This window comes from Anser cygnoides, chromosome 1, assembly GCF_040182565.1.
Source record: "Anser cygnoides isolate HZ-2024a breed goose chromosome 1, Taihu_goose_T2T_genome, whole genome shotgun sequence".
Classification (NCBI taxonomy): Eukaryota; Metazoa; Chordata; class Aves; order Anseriformes; family Anatidae; genus Anser; species Anser cygnoides.
In genome coordinates, this window is record NC_089873.1 from 193,613,996 (window position 1) to 193,629,737 (window position 15,742).

The 15,742-nt window shown below is 36.8% G+C and overlaps 1 protein-coding gene across 13 annotated transcripts in view; it reads right to left on the reverse strand.

The window, feature by feature from the left end:
• Window positions 1–15,742, reverse strand: part of ZMYM2 (zinc finger MYM-type containing 2) — a 92,198-nt gene that overhangs the window by 46,559 nt on the left and 29,897 nt on the right. For all 13 annotated transcript variants that reach the window (XM_066989789.1, XM_048047005.2, XM_066989790.1 and 10 more), the window contains 2 exons: window positions 13,553–13,718; window positions 12,539–12,751 (listed from right to left, as the gene is read on the reverse strand). In XM_066989789.1, coding sequence (XP_066845890.1) covers window positions 12,539–12,751; window positions 13,553–13,718 — 379 coding nt within the window. The remainder of the gene's footprint in view (window positions 1–12,538; window positions 12,752–13,552; window positions 13,719–15,742) is intronic.

A 15,742-nucleotide genomic window follows, 5' to 3' on the forward strand; every position in this document is an offset into this window, starting at 1 on the left:
TAGCTTTTAAAGTCTCCTAGTTCCAGTCCACCAGGCAGGAGAAATACCCTGCAGAGTTCCTAAACTCCTCATTTGACCCAGCGAGGAACTGTGACTCCCATTAACCTGAAAACAGACTCAGTTCTGACATCTCAACACAGCAGTCTGCCAGTCAACAGTGTCCCACAAAACAGAATAAATGTTATATAAAAAGCATGGAAAAGTTGCACTGAGCAGAAATACCAGTGACAAAGTAAGTAGACAAAAATCAGTAGTTTTGACCTGCCACACCTATTATTTACCTAACAGTGAAGTATGTAGCCTATGCAACATAAAGCGAGTTTCAGTAAAAAACGTCTAAACACCTTCCCTGGCCACAGAAATTTATAAAGGCTTGGATAGCAATCACAATAATTCTTGAATTTGAACAATCACGAGTCTCAGATCAGACAATCTCTGCTTACTGGGTATTAGAAAATACCCTTCTGACACTTCGGCATGTAAGATTTCTTCCCGCCTTCTGTTCAGGAATGATTTTGGCATTGCCTCTCCTCTTTTTCAAGGCTTAAGGGGAAAAGAAATACAACGAATCTTTCATGTCTGCTCCACCTTGATCAAAGTAACAGAAGCTTAAGTGGATATCTTTGGTCTTCCCATCTCTAGTTAGTTACATTTGAGAACTAGCTAAATCCAGTCTCACAAACACAGAAGAAACTTAGGGCAGCATAAGATGATATCTTCCCTATATTAAAAATGAGTACGTGTAAACATACAAACATACAAGCTTCTACCACAGATTGGGTGTAGCATCTTGCACAGACTAGCAAACTTTAAAGATACTTCAACAACTTCAAAATTTGCACAACACTTTGATGGAATCTTTGCTGTGGATTTCCTCCAAAAAGGAATCTGTGCCAAGATAGCAAGCTTCTACCTAAAGTAAAATATTTTATATAGGTCCAGGATCCTTCTTTCCCATCTGACTTTTTTTTTTTTCCCTTTAAAAATGTTCCCCAGTACCTGCTAATCAGTCCTTCTAATGAGCCACAATACTGAAAAAATTCACACTAAGTACCACGAGCTAAATGCAAGCATTGTACTGTTCTATGAGCTGCAGCTATTCTGCCAATATTCACTCATCTCCTCCGGCACGCTGAGAAGAGGAAAGTAGAAAACTGAGAATCCTTCAAGTTATACCATCGAGAACATAGGAGGTCACTCTTTAAATAAGACTTTACTTCTTGAAAAAATTTCAGTGAACAACGACCATCAAAAAATCTGCACACACATATAGCCTTGGTAACTCTAGAACAAAATGAAATATAAATCTAGAAGCACTGGTGCAAATATGCTGACATAGCTTAACAAAGTGCATTAAGGAATATAATCAGAAAACAACGTACAGGCAGGTGGAGCTCTCACAAGTTCTTGGTCTGAAATAAAAATCAAACAAAACCATAACAACTTTATATCAAGATGAAAATATAATATATTATAAAAGAATTTATAGTAAGCTGATGAAGGCATAACTGGACATGATTCACTGTATCAAAGGACTTCATGTTTGGACAAAACCCCTTGGACATAGAAAAAGCATTTGCTAACCAGTATCTCAATATGTCAAAATTTAACTGGTGTCAAGGAAGGCTCATGCACATCAAGTACAGTGCACCACCATGTCCGTTATTTCTGAATTTCATATATCCTTATAATACTGGAGTTGTTTACTGATTTGACACTAGATCTTTCAGACTTAAAAGCAACAAGAAGCATCTTTTTTTACTATCTGTTAAAGCTACCAAATCCAGAACCGAAGTATCAATTTGCTTATAAATATTCCAAAATTAGAAAGGACAGGTTTTTTACCTTTTTTTTTTTTTTTTTTTTATATCTGCCGAGTTTCCCTAGAACCTTAAACTACACTAGCAGTACAAAGACCATGAATTCCCCCAAAAGAAATCAAGGATGCAGAAGATTCTCTCACAATTATTGTCACAGCACTTAAGAGAATTTAAGCATTTCTGTATTACTGGCAATTTCAACATATGTTGTTACAGGAGTGAAGGGGGGACAGCGGTGAAGGAAAAAATTAAACTTAAAAAGCTCCAAACCTCTTCAAATTTATCACTCCCAAGGACTCATCATTGTGTCCTTCAAGCTGAACTTCTGGTGTATTTTTATTATTCTTTTCAGCATTCCCCGAACTTCTAAGTTTGAATATTAAAACCATTCAAAAACTAAAAAGTACAACACTGCTATAAAAGAAATTAAAGTGCTGATAAAATACCTGAAAGTACTAATCAATCACCATTATACAGCTGCATTGCACCTTTTTTTTTTTTTAATAGTCCCACAGAAAGGCTTTCCCCATTGACAATATCAACAGGCATCCTTGTATTGTCCCATGTTTTTAGACAGCCATAATGCAAAACACGAATTTTCTCTTGTTCTCAAGTGCGAAAAGTCAAGATGAGACTCTCACAGTTTTGTACTCTCACATTCATCTCAATAGAATCACAGAATGGCTTGGGTTAGAAGGGACCTCAAAGATCACCTAGCTCCAACCCCCCTGCCACGGGCAGGGACACCTCCCACCAGACCAGGTTGCCCAAAGCCCCATCCAGCCTGGCCTTGAACACCTCCAGGGATGGGGCATCCACAGCTTCTCTGGGCAACCTGTGCCATGGCCTCAGCACCCTCTGAGTGCCTCCTAACCTCTAATCTAAATCTCCCCTCTTTTGGTTTAAAACCATTACTCCTCATCCTGTCATCATCTGACAGACGTAAGTTGTCTTCCATCTCTAAGAATTTGCAGTATTAGTTTCAACCCATAGAAAAAGTAAAATTTGAGAATCCTTTCTCTAGAAGTATTCTTGAAGCTGGACTAAAGCAAACAGAAGACTGATAGAAACTAAGTAGAACTACATTAACACATTGGGCATAAGACCAATCACGAGGCATGGATTTATGGCCTGGATGCAAGACAAATTATGGTAACAGCAGATCCACAGAACCAAGAATGGTATGAGGGTCACTATGGTTCAACTGTTGTCTTGTCCAAGATGAGAACTACAGGAAGTCATATGACGCTCAACAGAAAAATGGTAAAAACAAACAGCAGGAGGTGGTTCTTCACCTAACAAGGTCAGCAGAACTTCTTACTGAAGAGCGTCATGGATGTTAACATTGTATGTGTGTTAACTGCAGAAGTACTTGAAGAGACTAATTTTAAAATGTGAATGGAAAGTTATACGAGTTTTAACGGATCCCTCGATCTAGAATCAGAAGTAAAAAAAAAAAAATACTTAGGACAAAATATCATAAATATACCCATCCTGTTCTTACTGTTCCCTGTATGTCCACCTACATACACTGCAGGCATTGCAATTCCTGCTCTGAACCAGTAGTTGTTCTCATTCTCTTACTACGTAAGATTTTTCTTTTTAGTTCAACTTGAATATTTTAACTATCCACAAGGAAAAATGTGTTCAGAAAAAAAAAAGGAAATGAAGAAAAATGTAAAGCTGTGTCAGTGCTGTTAATGTATCGTGGTCATGAGACCAAAAAACTTTACTGGTAGAAAGAAAAATTAAACAAGGAATGCCAAAATCTTCATTATTGACTAAGAGGGAAGGAAACAGAAAATACAAGACTTTATGACTTTATTTTAAACATAACTGCTTCATTCCTCATTCCAGAAACACAGAATCATGCAGGGGCCTCCAAAGGTCAAAGTCCAACCTCCATCTCAATGCAGGTCCAGAGCTAGCTGCTCAGTTCTTGTCAAATTTGAGTATGTCCAAGGACGGGCATTCCAAAACCTCTCTGGACAACCTCTCAGTATTTCACCACTGCCATAAATTAAAGAAAAAAAAATCCTTACATGTAATCAAATCCTTTGTGTTTTCAAATTGTGTCTGTTGCCTTTCAACCTCCCACTGCGCACTTCCATAAATGTTCCAACTCCGACCTCCATATAATCCCCTAGATCTCCCTTTAGCCTTCCCAAGGCTAAACAAACTAATCTTACCCAAGCCTGTCCTCCCATGTCATGTGCTCCAGCCTTTCTAAACATCTTGGTAGCTCTCCACCAGACTTACTTTACTCTGTCAATCTTTTTCATCCAGGTTGATCCAAAACCGCATACCTTGCTCCACCATCAGTCTCTGGAGTACAGAACAGAGGGGAAAAAACACCTCCCTTGACCTGCTGACTACCCTCTTGCTAATACAGCAACAGGTTGTCTAGAGAGGCTTGTGGAGTCTTCATCCTTCAAGATACTGAAATCCCAAATGGATATGGTCTTTGACAAGCTGGCTCCAAGTGGCCCTGCTTGAGCAGGGGAGTGGACACAACAAGAGGTGCCCTCGAACTTAGACATCTTTGCTGCAAGGGCACACTGCTAACTCCTGTTCATCTTGTCATCCATCAGGACACCCAAGTCTTTTTTTCCATAGCTGCTTGTTTGGCAGTCATCCTTCCATTCCAGATGAAAGACTGACTTGCACTCTCCATGATACTTGTACTCTCCATGATACTTCAGGAGTAGACAAGAATGATTATAGACAAAAGCTTGCACATTTTAAACTAGTCTCTGCTTCAGTTCCAAAGCTTCAAAGATGGAATGAGCTCAGAATCAACTAGCAAGAGAAAATATCCGACATTTTCCTTCCATGCACCTCTTCTTGAAAATTCAAAAACCTCCATCTCCAAGCTATCCCTAAGAGATTTTGCAGAGTCCTATGACACTATGAGTATATTTATGGCCTGCAATTTTAAGAAAATTTCAAGAAGAATACTGCTATAGAATTAGCAAATAGCATCAATTAGGTTACTAATAAAAAGAGTTAATCTACGGGCAAAAATTATAGAAAACAACAGCATAATACCCTCTGATGAGGGGAAGCTTAATGTCTGACTACATCTCTCCCTCATTCCTCCACCTAGATTCTGCATTGAGATGACCTAATTTTAGTTAGAACACATTCATATTTGATTTCTTCCAAGGCATAAACTCCAAAGCAAAAGTGGAAGCCTGAACATTCTTGTCTTCTTCCATTTGATTGTAAAATCACTCACTCTTTCATGACATTTGTAAACTCTATAATAGGCTTAATCCTAGAAACCAGGTCTACTTCTCATGGTAAACAACTAACAAAAGAAATACGGTAAAACACTTCACGCAAATTCTTAGGAGTCATTAATTCTGTATACATTTCAAGTCTTCATTCTGTCAGCTAGGATAGTGTTAAACTCCAACTGCTAACTACAGAAATGGCTATCAAGACACAAGATAGAACAGAAGAATTGGATATATTCCAGGAATAACGGTACTGTGGCAACAGAAATCCAAATTCCGAGAAATAAGAGGAAATTCATTTGGAGGCTTTCTGAGGAATTTTTGCTCGTGTCATTATCAGCAAAGGTGTCTACCTTTGCATCTTACTAAAGGGATGATGAAAGCTGAAGTCTGGAGCTGTTCTTGTACATACCGTAACTAAGAATAAAGATCAAGCCCAAAAATAAGTATCAGACCAATACTATAACTTCATGGTACTTTAGAAATAATGTTCACTTCTGCTTGCAAACTAGAACTAATTACAGTCTCCCTTCTTGAACCTTTCAGTTGCAGGAGTATTGCAGGAGTATCTTAATAAAGCTATTAGTGCCTAAGATCTTGGCACCTGCATTACAAGCTTTTATTCTCCATTGAGAAGAGCAGTATGGTCTCTCTCATGTTCCTTCAGAAGAATGAAGGACACATCTGCAGCCTAAGAGCATTCTTGCTACAATCTCTCCCACGCAAAGACCAGTTGACTAAGAACATTAGACCAGCTGATTGCTACAATGCCATACAGCAGCCCAAAGATGTGTTTAGAACTGGAGGAAGTGCCTTGCAATTCTGTTTATACAGTCCACATAAGAGACCTGTACATACTTCTCAATCCAGGCAAAAGCTTCTCTCCACTATCTTTACAGAGTAACAGTTTAGAATTAGAAATAAGATAAAAATAGGAAAAACTTCAGGAAAATATTCAGTGACAGACACACAGACAACCTGTGTTCAAATAGAAAAGTAAATGAGAAAGAAAATGGAAAATTTCTGGAAGTAGAAAAGCAGAGATATTCACTACATGGAATTCTACAATAACAGAGATGCACTAGAAAGGCAATCAAGAAAGAAGCAGCTAAACTGCTTCAGATTCATTTGAAAGAAGGATGGTCCAGATGGATCCAGAAGCAATACACGTCTAAGAAAAGAAGCAGATGTCAGCAGAATCTGTAACAGCAAAGAAAAAAGAAACCATATTATTTATTGAGCCTTTTGAAATACCACACCCATACCATCTCTACCCCAAAGAATAAACTCTTCCCTGCTCCAACTTAAGGTTAAGATTAGTAACACGTCAAAAGCATTTGCCCATGTCTTAAGAGCAAAGGCTCTTACACAGTTGCTTTTGTGGTTCTTGAACACCAAGTAATTGGTGTTTCAGCTGAACTACACAAACAACCAAATCATTAACATGTCCAGTAACTTTCCTCTGGCATCTCCCACTTCCAGTGCTCCCTCTTCTTGCCAGTTTCATTCCCACTCCCCAGACATTTATCTTCATTAATTTAAGGAAATAAGAGCTGAAAAATCCCTTCTTCCCTTACCTCAAAAATTTTACTTTTACATTAACTATATGAAAGCTTTTCCTTCTGTTTCATGTTTATTTTGCCTCTTCTCTTTTCCCCTCTACCTCCAATCATTCGAGGTGTAACCACATCAGTGCACTGCTGCATCTACCCTAACTCCAATACCTAGTCATATCCCCTCCTTGCTTCCTCTTCATAACAACTTCCTGTGCTCCCATACAGATTACACCTCACAATTATGCCTTGAGTACTTTTCTTCAGAAGTACGTGGCTGTTTTAACATTTCCGATTAACCTATCTCATTCTATCTACTAAAATAGGGGTGAGACAGAATGGGAATATCCTGAACAGTTACTAACAACTCTGGTGCTTCAGTAGCCTGGTTATATAGTTGTGAGGATTTGTTTATTTTTTAATTAGAGAGCAACAGGTTCTACATGTGGGAAAAAAACATTTAAAGCAGAAATGGTCAAATAAGTGGTTCCACAAACTCAAGTACATAAGACATAAGAGGTACAAATATATATATATATATATAAAATTTCTAGAGGGATTTCGTTTACATCTGAGACACAAGAAACTGGAGGTATAAAAATTAAGAGGCCTCAAAAACAAAGAAACCTCACCCCATACAGATCAAGAAGGAAAGGAAGTGGACTGTCTTGATCGGTAAAGATTTATTTCATCTTGACCATGAGAGATAAATGGAAATAGCTAGATGCTTTTTACTTTGCGGAAGTGTACACAGTATTAATATCAGTATTGTAAGACACGACTTAGTACCAGACTAGGTATTACCTGAAGTAAGACAGAAGTAGTTTACTACATGAGGAAGAGGTTCCATTATCAAATCACAGTTCAGTTGAACTGGCTGAAACCCCAACACTGTCTCTTTGGAGAGACCAGAAATATTTTTATTTTTTTAAAAAGTCAGTATTTCTAATATTTCAATTTAAAGAGGCTGCTCAGACCTCACAGTTACTGCTTTTATCAGCTGTATTTATTGAAACACAGACACTTGCCAAGAGTTTAAAAAGCAGTAACTACTGCAGGAAGCAGGAGACTTCATAGCTAATTGCACTACCAAGAAAAAAAAATAGGACAGATTCATCTTAATAACAAGAGCACAGAGAAAGAACAGACACTGCATGGGACAAGTTAAAAACCCTGAACACTTCCACCGAAGCACCATGCAATAAGACGTTCTAGCATAGCATTCCATAGAAATTTATACTAGTAGATTTGATACTTTCTGTGAGAGTAAATACAAGCTCTGTGTAAATAGTAATCCTAAACTGCAGAACTGACATGCATGTCATTGTATACAACAAAGGTTCCTAAACCTCTGCACACAGGTAAAAACACAATTTCACAAAAGAAATTGCTAGGCAAGGAGTAGAATGCAAAACGTCACATTTGAGTTGCAGCTGCCTAGGTTAGGCTTTTTCTATTGCCTGTCTGTGAGCGAAGAGCTGGTAGGGATGGCATAGCCTTGTTAGTCTTGAAGCACATTTAAGAAGTCTTCATCTAATCAAAGACGACAACCAAATGGCCTTTTTCGTAGAATCATTAGAATCACAGAATCATTAAGGTTTGAAGAAACCTCCAAGATCACCTGGTCAAACCATCCCCCTACCACCAATGTCACCCACTAAACCATGTCCCTAAGCACCACGTCCAACCTTTCCTTGAACACCCCCAGGGACGGTGACGCCACCACCTTTTTGAAGTGCTGAAGGAAAATTTTCACAAGATGAAAAGACACTGCAGCATCCTCTCCAGCCAGGAAAATACCCATTTGGTTTGCATTCACCTGGTATTCAACTTCATCCCAAAACTATTAAGAAATCATGAAGGGCAAGGAGCTCTAGCCGTTTCTTTTTTGACAGCACATGAAGACCATTGCTTTTAAGAAGAACCCGAAGCAATCAAGGTCAAGGACATTCTAGCAAGAATTTAGTTGAGGAATCAAGAAAGACAAAAAAGGTGAAGCATAAAAAAAAAGTAACATTGTTAAACTAGTAAAGCGTTAAACACGTTTCATGCCAGAATTGAGAACACTGTGGATTGATCAGGCCAGTAAGCAAAACAGTTCAAAGACTTATCTATAGAAGAAGACACAATCAGACTCAGCCTTATCTTAGTTGAAGAGCAGAAAATTAGAATGTATGGCTGGTAGCACAAGTCAAGTCACAGACTTCACTTGATCCTTCAAACAAGGTTGTCAGGCCTGTACCCAGCTCGGGCCAACCAGGGTACAACAAACATCATAACTGCCTTGAAAAGGAAATCGGCTAATTTTGTGGATACGGAGAATATCCAATAGTATCTGGAGGAAAAACATTGTAATGATGTATGTGGCTGCTTTGGATAATATCTTCATGGCAGGCATACCTGGGGTTTCTTTCAATTTGTTGCATACTGATTTTTTTTGTGTGTAAATTCTCATTTTAATTATGAGATGCCTACACAAAGGAATCAAAATATTTTACGATTTCCAAAATTACATAGGCAATATAGTATCTGACAAAGACATGACTACCTCATTCACCTCTAGAGTTGTGTTTTCTTTACTTCTTTTGTTCAGCATCATTCTTCAAGTCCTTCTTGCCCCCCTAGATGTGAAGAGTTTGAAAATTCTTTATCTATTGCACTGCAGTTCAATCTAGAAGTAGTAGTCACCTTCAGGTTTAAAAACACCTGCTTCTGGTACGAATTTTCTTCTGACATCATTTTATCTAAACTGTCACAATGATTTTGGTTTTGGAGCAAGGTTTTAATATTATTTTCTCTCTATTATTTTTTAAGAGCTTAGCTGTCTTGATGAATGGCTGTTGTACTATCAGGGTAACTAATATTTTCTTCATAGGCTTCATAGGCTATGCATATGTAGATTATTTTCTTAAGTCCTAACAAATTATTAGTCTATTTATCTTTCATAAATTTGTCATTGTAAAAGAAACTTAAGCTCTGTAATTGTATCAGTTGTAGATAAAGAACAACCAGTAGGAAAGCAGAACACAGGACGTAATATTCAAGATCATTTGTCTCAGTTTTAAAGCAGGTTCTGAAAATAGTCCATAGAAAGCTATGTGCATCCATCACTTTCAAGTGTGACTTAGGCACTTCAGAAGACGACCTACTCCCCACGAATAACAGTTCCTTATTTCCCTGCCTCCCACCAACGCAGTCTAAAGCAGAGGAAAGAAACCCTTCATCAACAGTGGATTATTTGCGCTCGGTGGCCATTCCAAGAGCCACAGTAATTTTTATTATGCACAATTTTCATTTCTCATTCCAGGAAGAATAAATGTCCATGATAAGTTAATGAAAATTAATTGTTCAAATCAGTGTAATATTTATTTAAAAAAATATGAAGTATATAGATAGGTACAAGTAATGAAAATCAGTTTTCATTTATTACTTACTACTACAAATGTATAGTGATAAGCTTATGACATTTACAAAATAAACTGCTTAATACAAAGCTCGTACCAATAAGACCTATTTATTTTACAATTTTTTGTAAGAAAACATTTGCTAAAACTGTTATGTCACACATGGTAATCAGTTGCACAACACAATGTTGTAATCAAATGACACATCAACTTTTCCTGTATTATTGGCTCCAATGTGTTTATTTCAACATGTAAAGTCTCCCGTATTGTCTCCTTCACTAGTTCTCCTTTAACAGCCAGATCTGAATCAAAGATTTCCAAGAAAACATTGTTACTACTGAATTAAGCAACCTGTAATTTACCAATTGTGGCCCAATGATTTACCAGTGACATTTTCCAAAGTCTAAACTTGTTTTCAAAAATAGAACTCCTTGAATACATTCAGTTCAAAAACCTTAATGAAAATGCAAGTTCAAATCTAAATAAATCTTGCTAGACAACTAGTTACTCTGAAATAACTGTACCCTGAGCAACTTTGACACCTACAACAACATACACTAAGAAAAGCTCCTAATTTTATAGTTCTAGTTTCTCTTAATATCAAAAATACCCCCAAAACCCACACAACTCCAGGAACATTTGAAATCTGCCAGCTATGAATTACATTTAATCACCAGTCCAAACTAGATGTCCATGAGCACTAGAGTTAAGCTTCTCATAGCCTATTACAGTTCCCCAGTACCAAATATTTCCACCAAAAAAAAACTAAGAACTTGTTTGAATAAAACCTGCTGTCAGAACTGAGTACACCAAAACAACACATTTCTCAATTTGAAAGGTTCTCTTAAGGATCCGCACAATAACGCACAATACCCACTTACTATTAGCGAAGATTTCCTGGTACTGCAAACTGCTCCTCTTCCCCAAATCAAACTAGCATATACAACTTGCTACCCATATCTTTCTCAAGTACATATCTAAACACAAAATACAGAAATATCTAAACAAAGAGTACAGTCTGTAATGAGAGTTAAGTACAGATTTATCATTCAACCTCTCAAAATTCCACGTTCATTTCTTAATTCCATATGCAGTGCATGTTATACTGGTTGTGTGGGAATGTCTCAAGTTCAAAGTTAATCTCATGCCTTTTTGTTTCTTCGAGAGACAGTATTCAACGTTTCTTCAAGTCTTTCCATGGCTTCTGGGCATGCCTATGTTTTTAGTATCTTGGAAACCTATCCTGTCCCTTTTGGTTTCGCTGTGACAAAAGAACAACGCTTAAGTTACGTTTTCAGTTACGCTATTTACATATGCACGTTTCCAGAATTGCTGTATGCACATTGCATATACACAAGAACAGCCAACCCCAAAAGTAGTAAAACTGAATGTCCAAAGAGAAAATACAAACAAAAATAATGTTAACATTAAGAAACTTATCATATATACATTCAGTGCAGGGCTCCCTTTTCTCTTAGGTCATTGGTTTCTCAAAAATGGAAAGAGATGAAGAAAGAACCCAAAGCAATATTCAGCACTGGGGCCACTCACATATTCAAGAGTTAACTTCAAAAAAAAAAAAAGCACAGAAATTCCTTGCTAGTAAAATAGCGATTTTGCATTTCATAACACTATCCCTAAAAACTCAAAGCAGTATGGATCAAACAATAAAATTAACAAAATCCCCAAATTATTTAACATTTCACAACTATGAAATAGTTATCATAGCATAAATAGTGTGATTAATGTTTAAACCTTCCAACCAGCATTAGCAATGAACAGTTCAGAGTGAAGTTGGCTCTGTAACATATAAAGTGCATCGCTACTTAGCTCTGTAATATGTGAAGTGCATCACTACTCGCCATCCGATTTCTTGATTTGGTACCATTTTGAACCACAAGTATTGCTATCTTAACAGTTTTAAGAATAAATAAAACCCAAACCAAGTAAAGAAAATAAAAACACAAAATTTAAGACATGGAAGAATGAAAGTAACTATCATTTTCAAAATCGTATGCTGTACAGTGAAGAAGAGACATAGTACAGGTACATAGCCAACGTGTAAGCATATTCTCACAGCAATGTCCAACCTACACATCCTGTGTATTTTTGAATGTTTTAATAGCTTAAAAGCTATTAATAGCTTAAAAGCTAAATCCAAAAAAGAGTTATCACTTATGAACCAGTAAGCTTGTGTCAGCCTTGCTTTTAACATACTCCTAAATGATGTACCCATTACAAATGATACACCCATTAGAAAAAAAGAAATTATTAACAGAAAGGTTAATTGCAATGATATTTGGTTCATAACAAATAAGTATTGTTATTACAGTAACATCAAAAAAACAATAGTAGAAGGCCCATTTAGGTTAGTTTGCCCACACTTGCATTAACGTCATATTTTTAGTCTTTGTTACTTAAGACTCCTAATAAAGAATAAAACCACATTATGAGTAAGAGGATAAATTTAAGGGGTATTAATGCTTATTTTAATTTTAATTTATAGATTAAGAAATAATTACCTGCTTGTATTCACCAACGCAGTTCTGACAGCAGAATCTTTTCTGCTGACCATCAATAGTAAGAATATTGTTTCCAGCTCCTTTACTGGGTAAATACTCCCCACAATGCTCACAGCAATTCATTATTAAACCATTTGCCATCCTGTATCTATTGAAGCAGTGGTCACTGCACAGCTTATGAGTCATATTTTTAAAGCTAACTTCATGACGAATCTGAAAAATAAGAATTAAAAGTATTCCGTCACCACAAAAGTACCAAGTTGCCTAAGACTACAAGAGAAGTCAAAAATCTTGCATTCAAGCACAAAACTATATTAAAAAACCCACAGATTTTACTAGCTGAGTAATTCAAGGACTGATCACATAGTATAGAAATTTCTTTTGTTTCCAAAGTTATAAGCAAAATCTTGGACCCATTTGCTCTTGTAGCCTAAAAGCCAAGATCACAGGGAGGGATGTAATAATTGGATATTGATTATCAATTTATGTAATTTTACAAAATAAACATGCAAAGATTGGCCAGACACATATGCACTGAAAACTGTATACATTAGCCTGAACTACAGTGCCCCCAGTAATGGCATCAAGAGAAAATACATTAATGAGAATTTAGAATGAAGTATACGGTATGTATCTCAAAACGTTTGTGTAGTATCTCAATACATACAGTAAAAACTAATTCTGTAAATCGTGACTTTTTAATGACAATTCTGCTAGGGAGATCCATGTTATAATTACAAGAGGCAATGCTCAATAAAATTGTTGACAGTAGGTACAAAAATATCAGCAAAGGCACTTTCTTAAAAGTCCAATAAAGTCAACAAGAGTAATTTTTCTCTCAAATTATTTCTTTATTTGCTCTTCATGTATATTAAGCCTATCTCAGTGTATATAAAATGCTGAATCGTTTCAAGTTTCCTTTTTTTCCAGTTCTCTTAGAATATTTGTAAACCAAGATTATTCTGGCTATTTTCATTACTGAGAACAAGACGGGAACAACAAAATCAACCAGACCTCAGTTAGTTTACCACAGATAGTGCATCTTGATTTATTCAAAGCTCCTTTCGAGGGATTTTGTTTATCTTCATAGAATGATAGACAGGATGTACTGCAAAACTCCTGGAAAGACTCACTTGAATCAACTTGAGCAACAATGGTACCTTTCATTGTTGTTATATCTCTGAAATAGAAAAAAACGTCTAGAATGTATGTGTATAATTATATGTATTTAAACAAGAACACTTTACAGCTTGTAACATGCATTCTTCCTTCAAATGCTTGTATTTCATATTTCAAAACAGCTTTGTGGGTGTATAATTGTTAGTCACATGTCAAACACTAAGTTTAATAAATTTTTCTATGACTAATGTCAGCACTCCAAATACAATGTTTCCTATGTAAAAACATATTCCCCTCCACCCCCCACCGGGTGTTATTTTTTTCCTTATTACGTTATTCTAGAACTAGGTAACTAATGCATCACTGAGCTTGCCACAACTGGTACCTAATCTTAAACCAAAAATGAATATGGTGAATTTAAACTAGCTCTTTGGCAACTTCACGCAAAAGCTATTCTTAAATTTCATACAAGAAATTCAGAGCTACAGTAAAAGATGAGAAATGGTCTTTATTTGCATATGAGAACTTCACCATTGCCTGTATTAATCTCAGCATAGAATGAAGGGAATAGAGAAGGTTGTTTTCTCATACTTACATTTATAAATGTAATCAAAATTATTAAAACTATACCACTATAAAACCTAGTTTTATCATTATTTTTAAATGTTAACACCATTAAAGTTCCAAAGCACCTTAACAGTTAACACAGCTGCCCACGAAGCTGCACCAACCTAATGCATAAAACCAGAGAAGTAACAACCAATAAAATTAATCTGAAGTAGAACAAATCCTCTTCTAGCTGCACTTTTTCCACTAAAGTTAATTCTAAACTTCTTTGATCTTCAACTGTGTGCTGCGCACAGAGCAAACTGAAGGTAGCTAACACCACATTCAGTCAGCCCTTGATTCAGGTCTCCCAAATCTGAAGACAATCTCACTGGTAGCTTTGCTCAATCCCAAACTATCGTAGGCCATAAATTAAAAGCAGGAAGGAGAAGAAACAGAAGAAGTCTACCCATCTGCCTATTAAGTAAATAAATAAATAGTCAACATCCAGGAAGTGCTATTAGACAGAATAAATGTAAAACTGTTTGGTCAAGTCTAGCTCTTCACTGATATTATGATTGATCATCAACTGGAAAAGACATCTCCCAGACACTCATACATAGGAACTCTGAAACTAGGATGAGTGGAAATATGCTGTATGGTCCCTAGACAGATCCCCTTGAAAGCGGGCCTACAGGAAAGCTGGGGAGGGACTCTTTGTCAGGGAGTGTGGTGATAGGAAATGGAGAATGGTTTTAAACTAAAAGAGGGGAGTTAGATTAGAGGTTAGGAGGAAATTCTTCACTCAGAGGGTGCTGAGGCCCTGGCACAGGCTGCCCAGAGAAGCTGTGGATGCCCCATGCCTGGAGGTGTTCAAGGCCAGGCTGGATGGGGCTTTGGGCAACCTGGGCTGCTGGGAGGTGTCCCTGCCCATGGCAGGGGGTTGGAACTGGGTGGTCTTTAAGGTTCCTTCCAAACCAAATCATTTGATGGCTCTACAAAAATAAACTTGTACCACCCCTGTATATTATTAACATTTGCAAGCCTGCCTCCCATCAAAGGAAAGTCAGCAGATTTTGGCTTGCCTTTTGGCAAGATAGAAGGGATTTAGGTTTGGGACTGCTATCACTTCTGATCTGCAAACCAAAGCCAGAGCTCCTGCCCCGAGCAGCTTTCAGTTTCTGGCTGGATTCCATAAGGACTTACAAACACTTGTAACTTTCAAAGCGTAGGAGTCTGAGGTCAAAAAGAAGTAACAAAGTCAATAAAATTTGAGTTTTATAAACACTAAGGAGAATGCATTTCTTACACTTTTCTTCTTACTAACATTCCTACGCTATTTATCTAGTTTCAAAGGTTTTATTTCTGTAGTGTTATTTAAAAAGATTTACAATAAAAGATGTAGAAGTTTTATTTCTGATGAGGGTGCGTATCTATATATCTATTTTTTCTTCAAGTTATCTTAAGCTTCACCTTCTCCACTTAATCTATGTATTTGAAGATAAAATTGAGCATTACCTCTGAAAGTCACCTGTGACA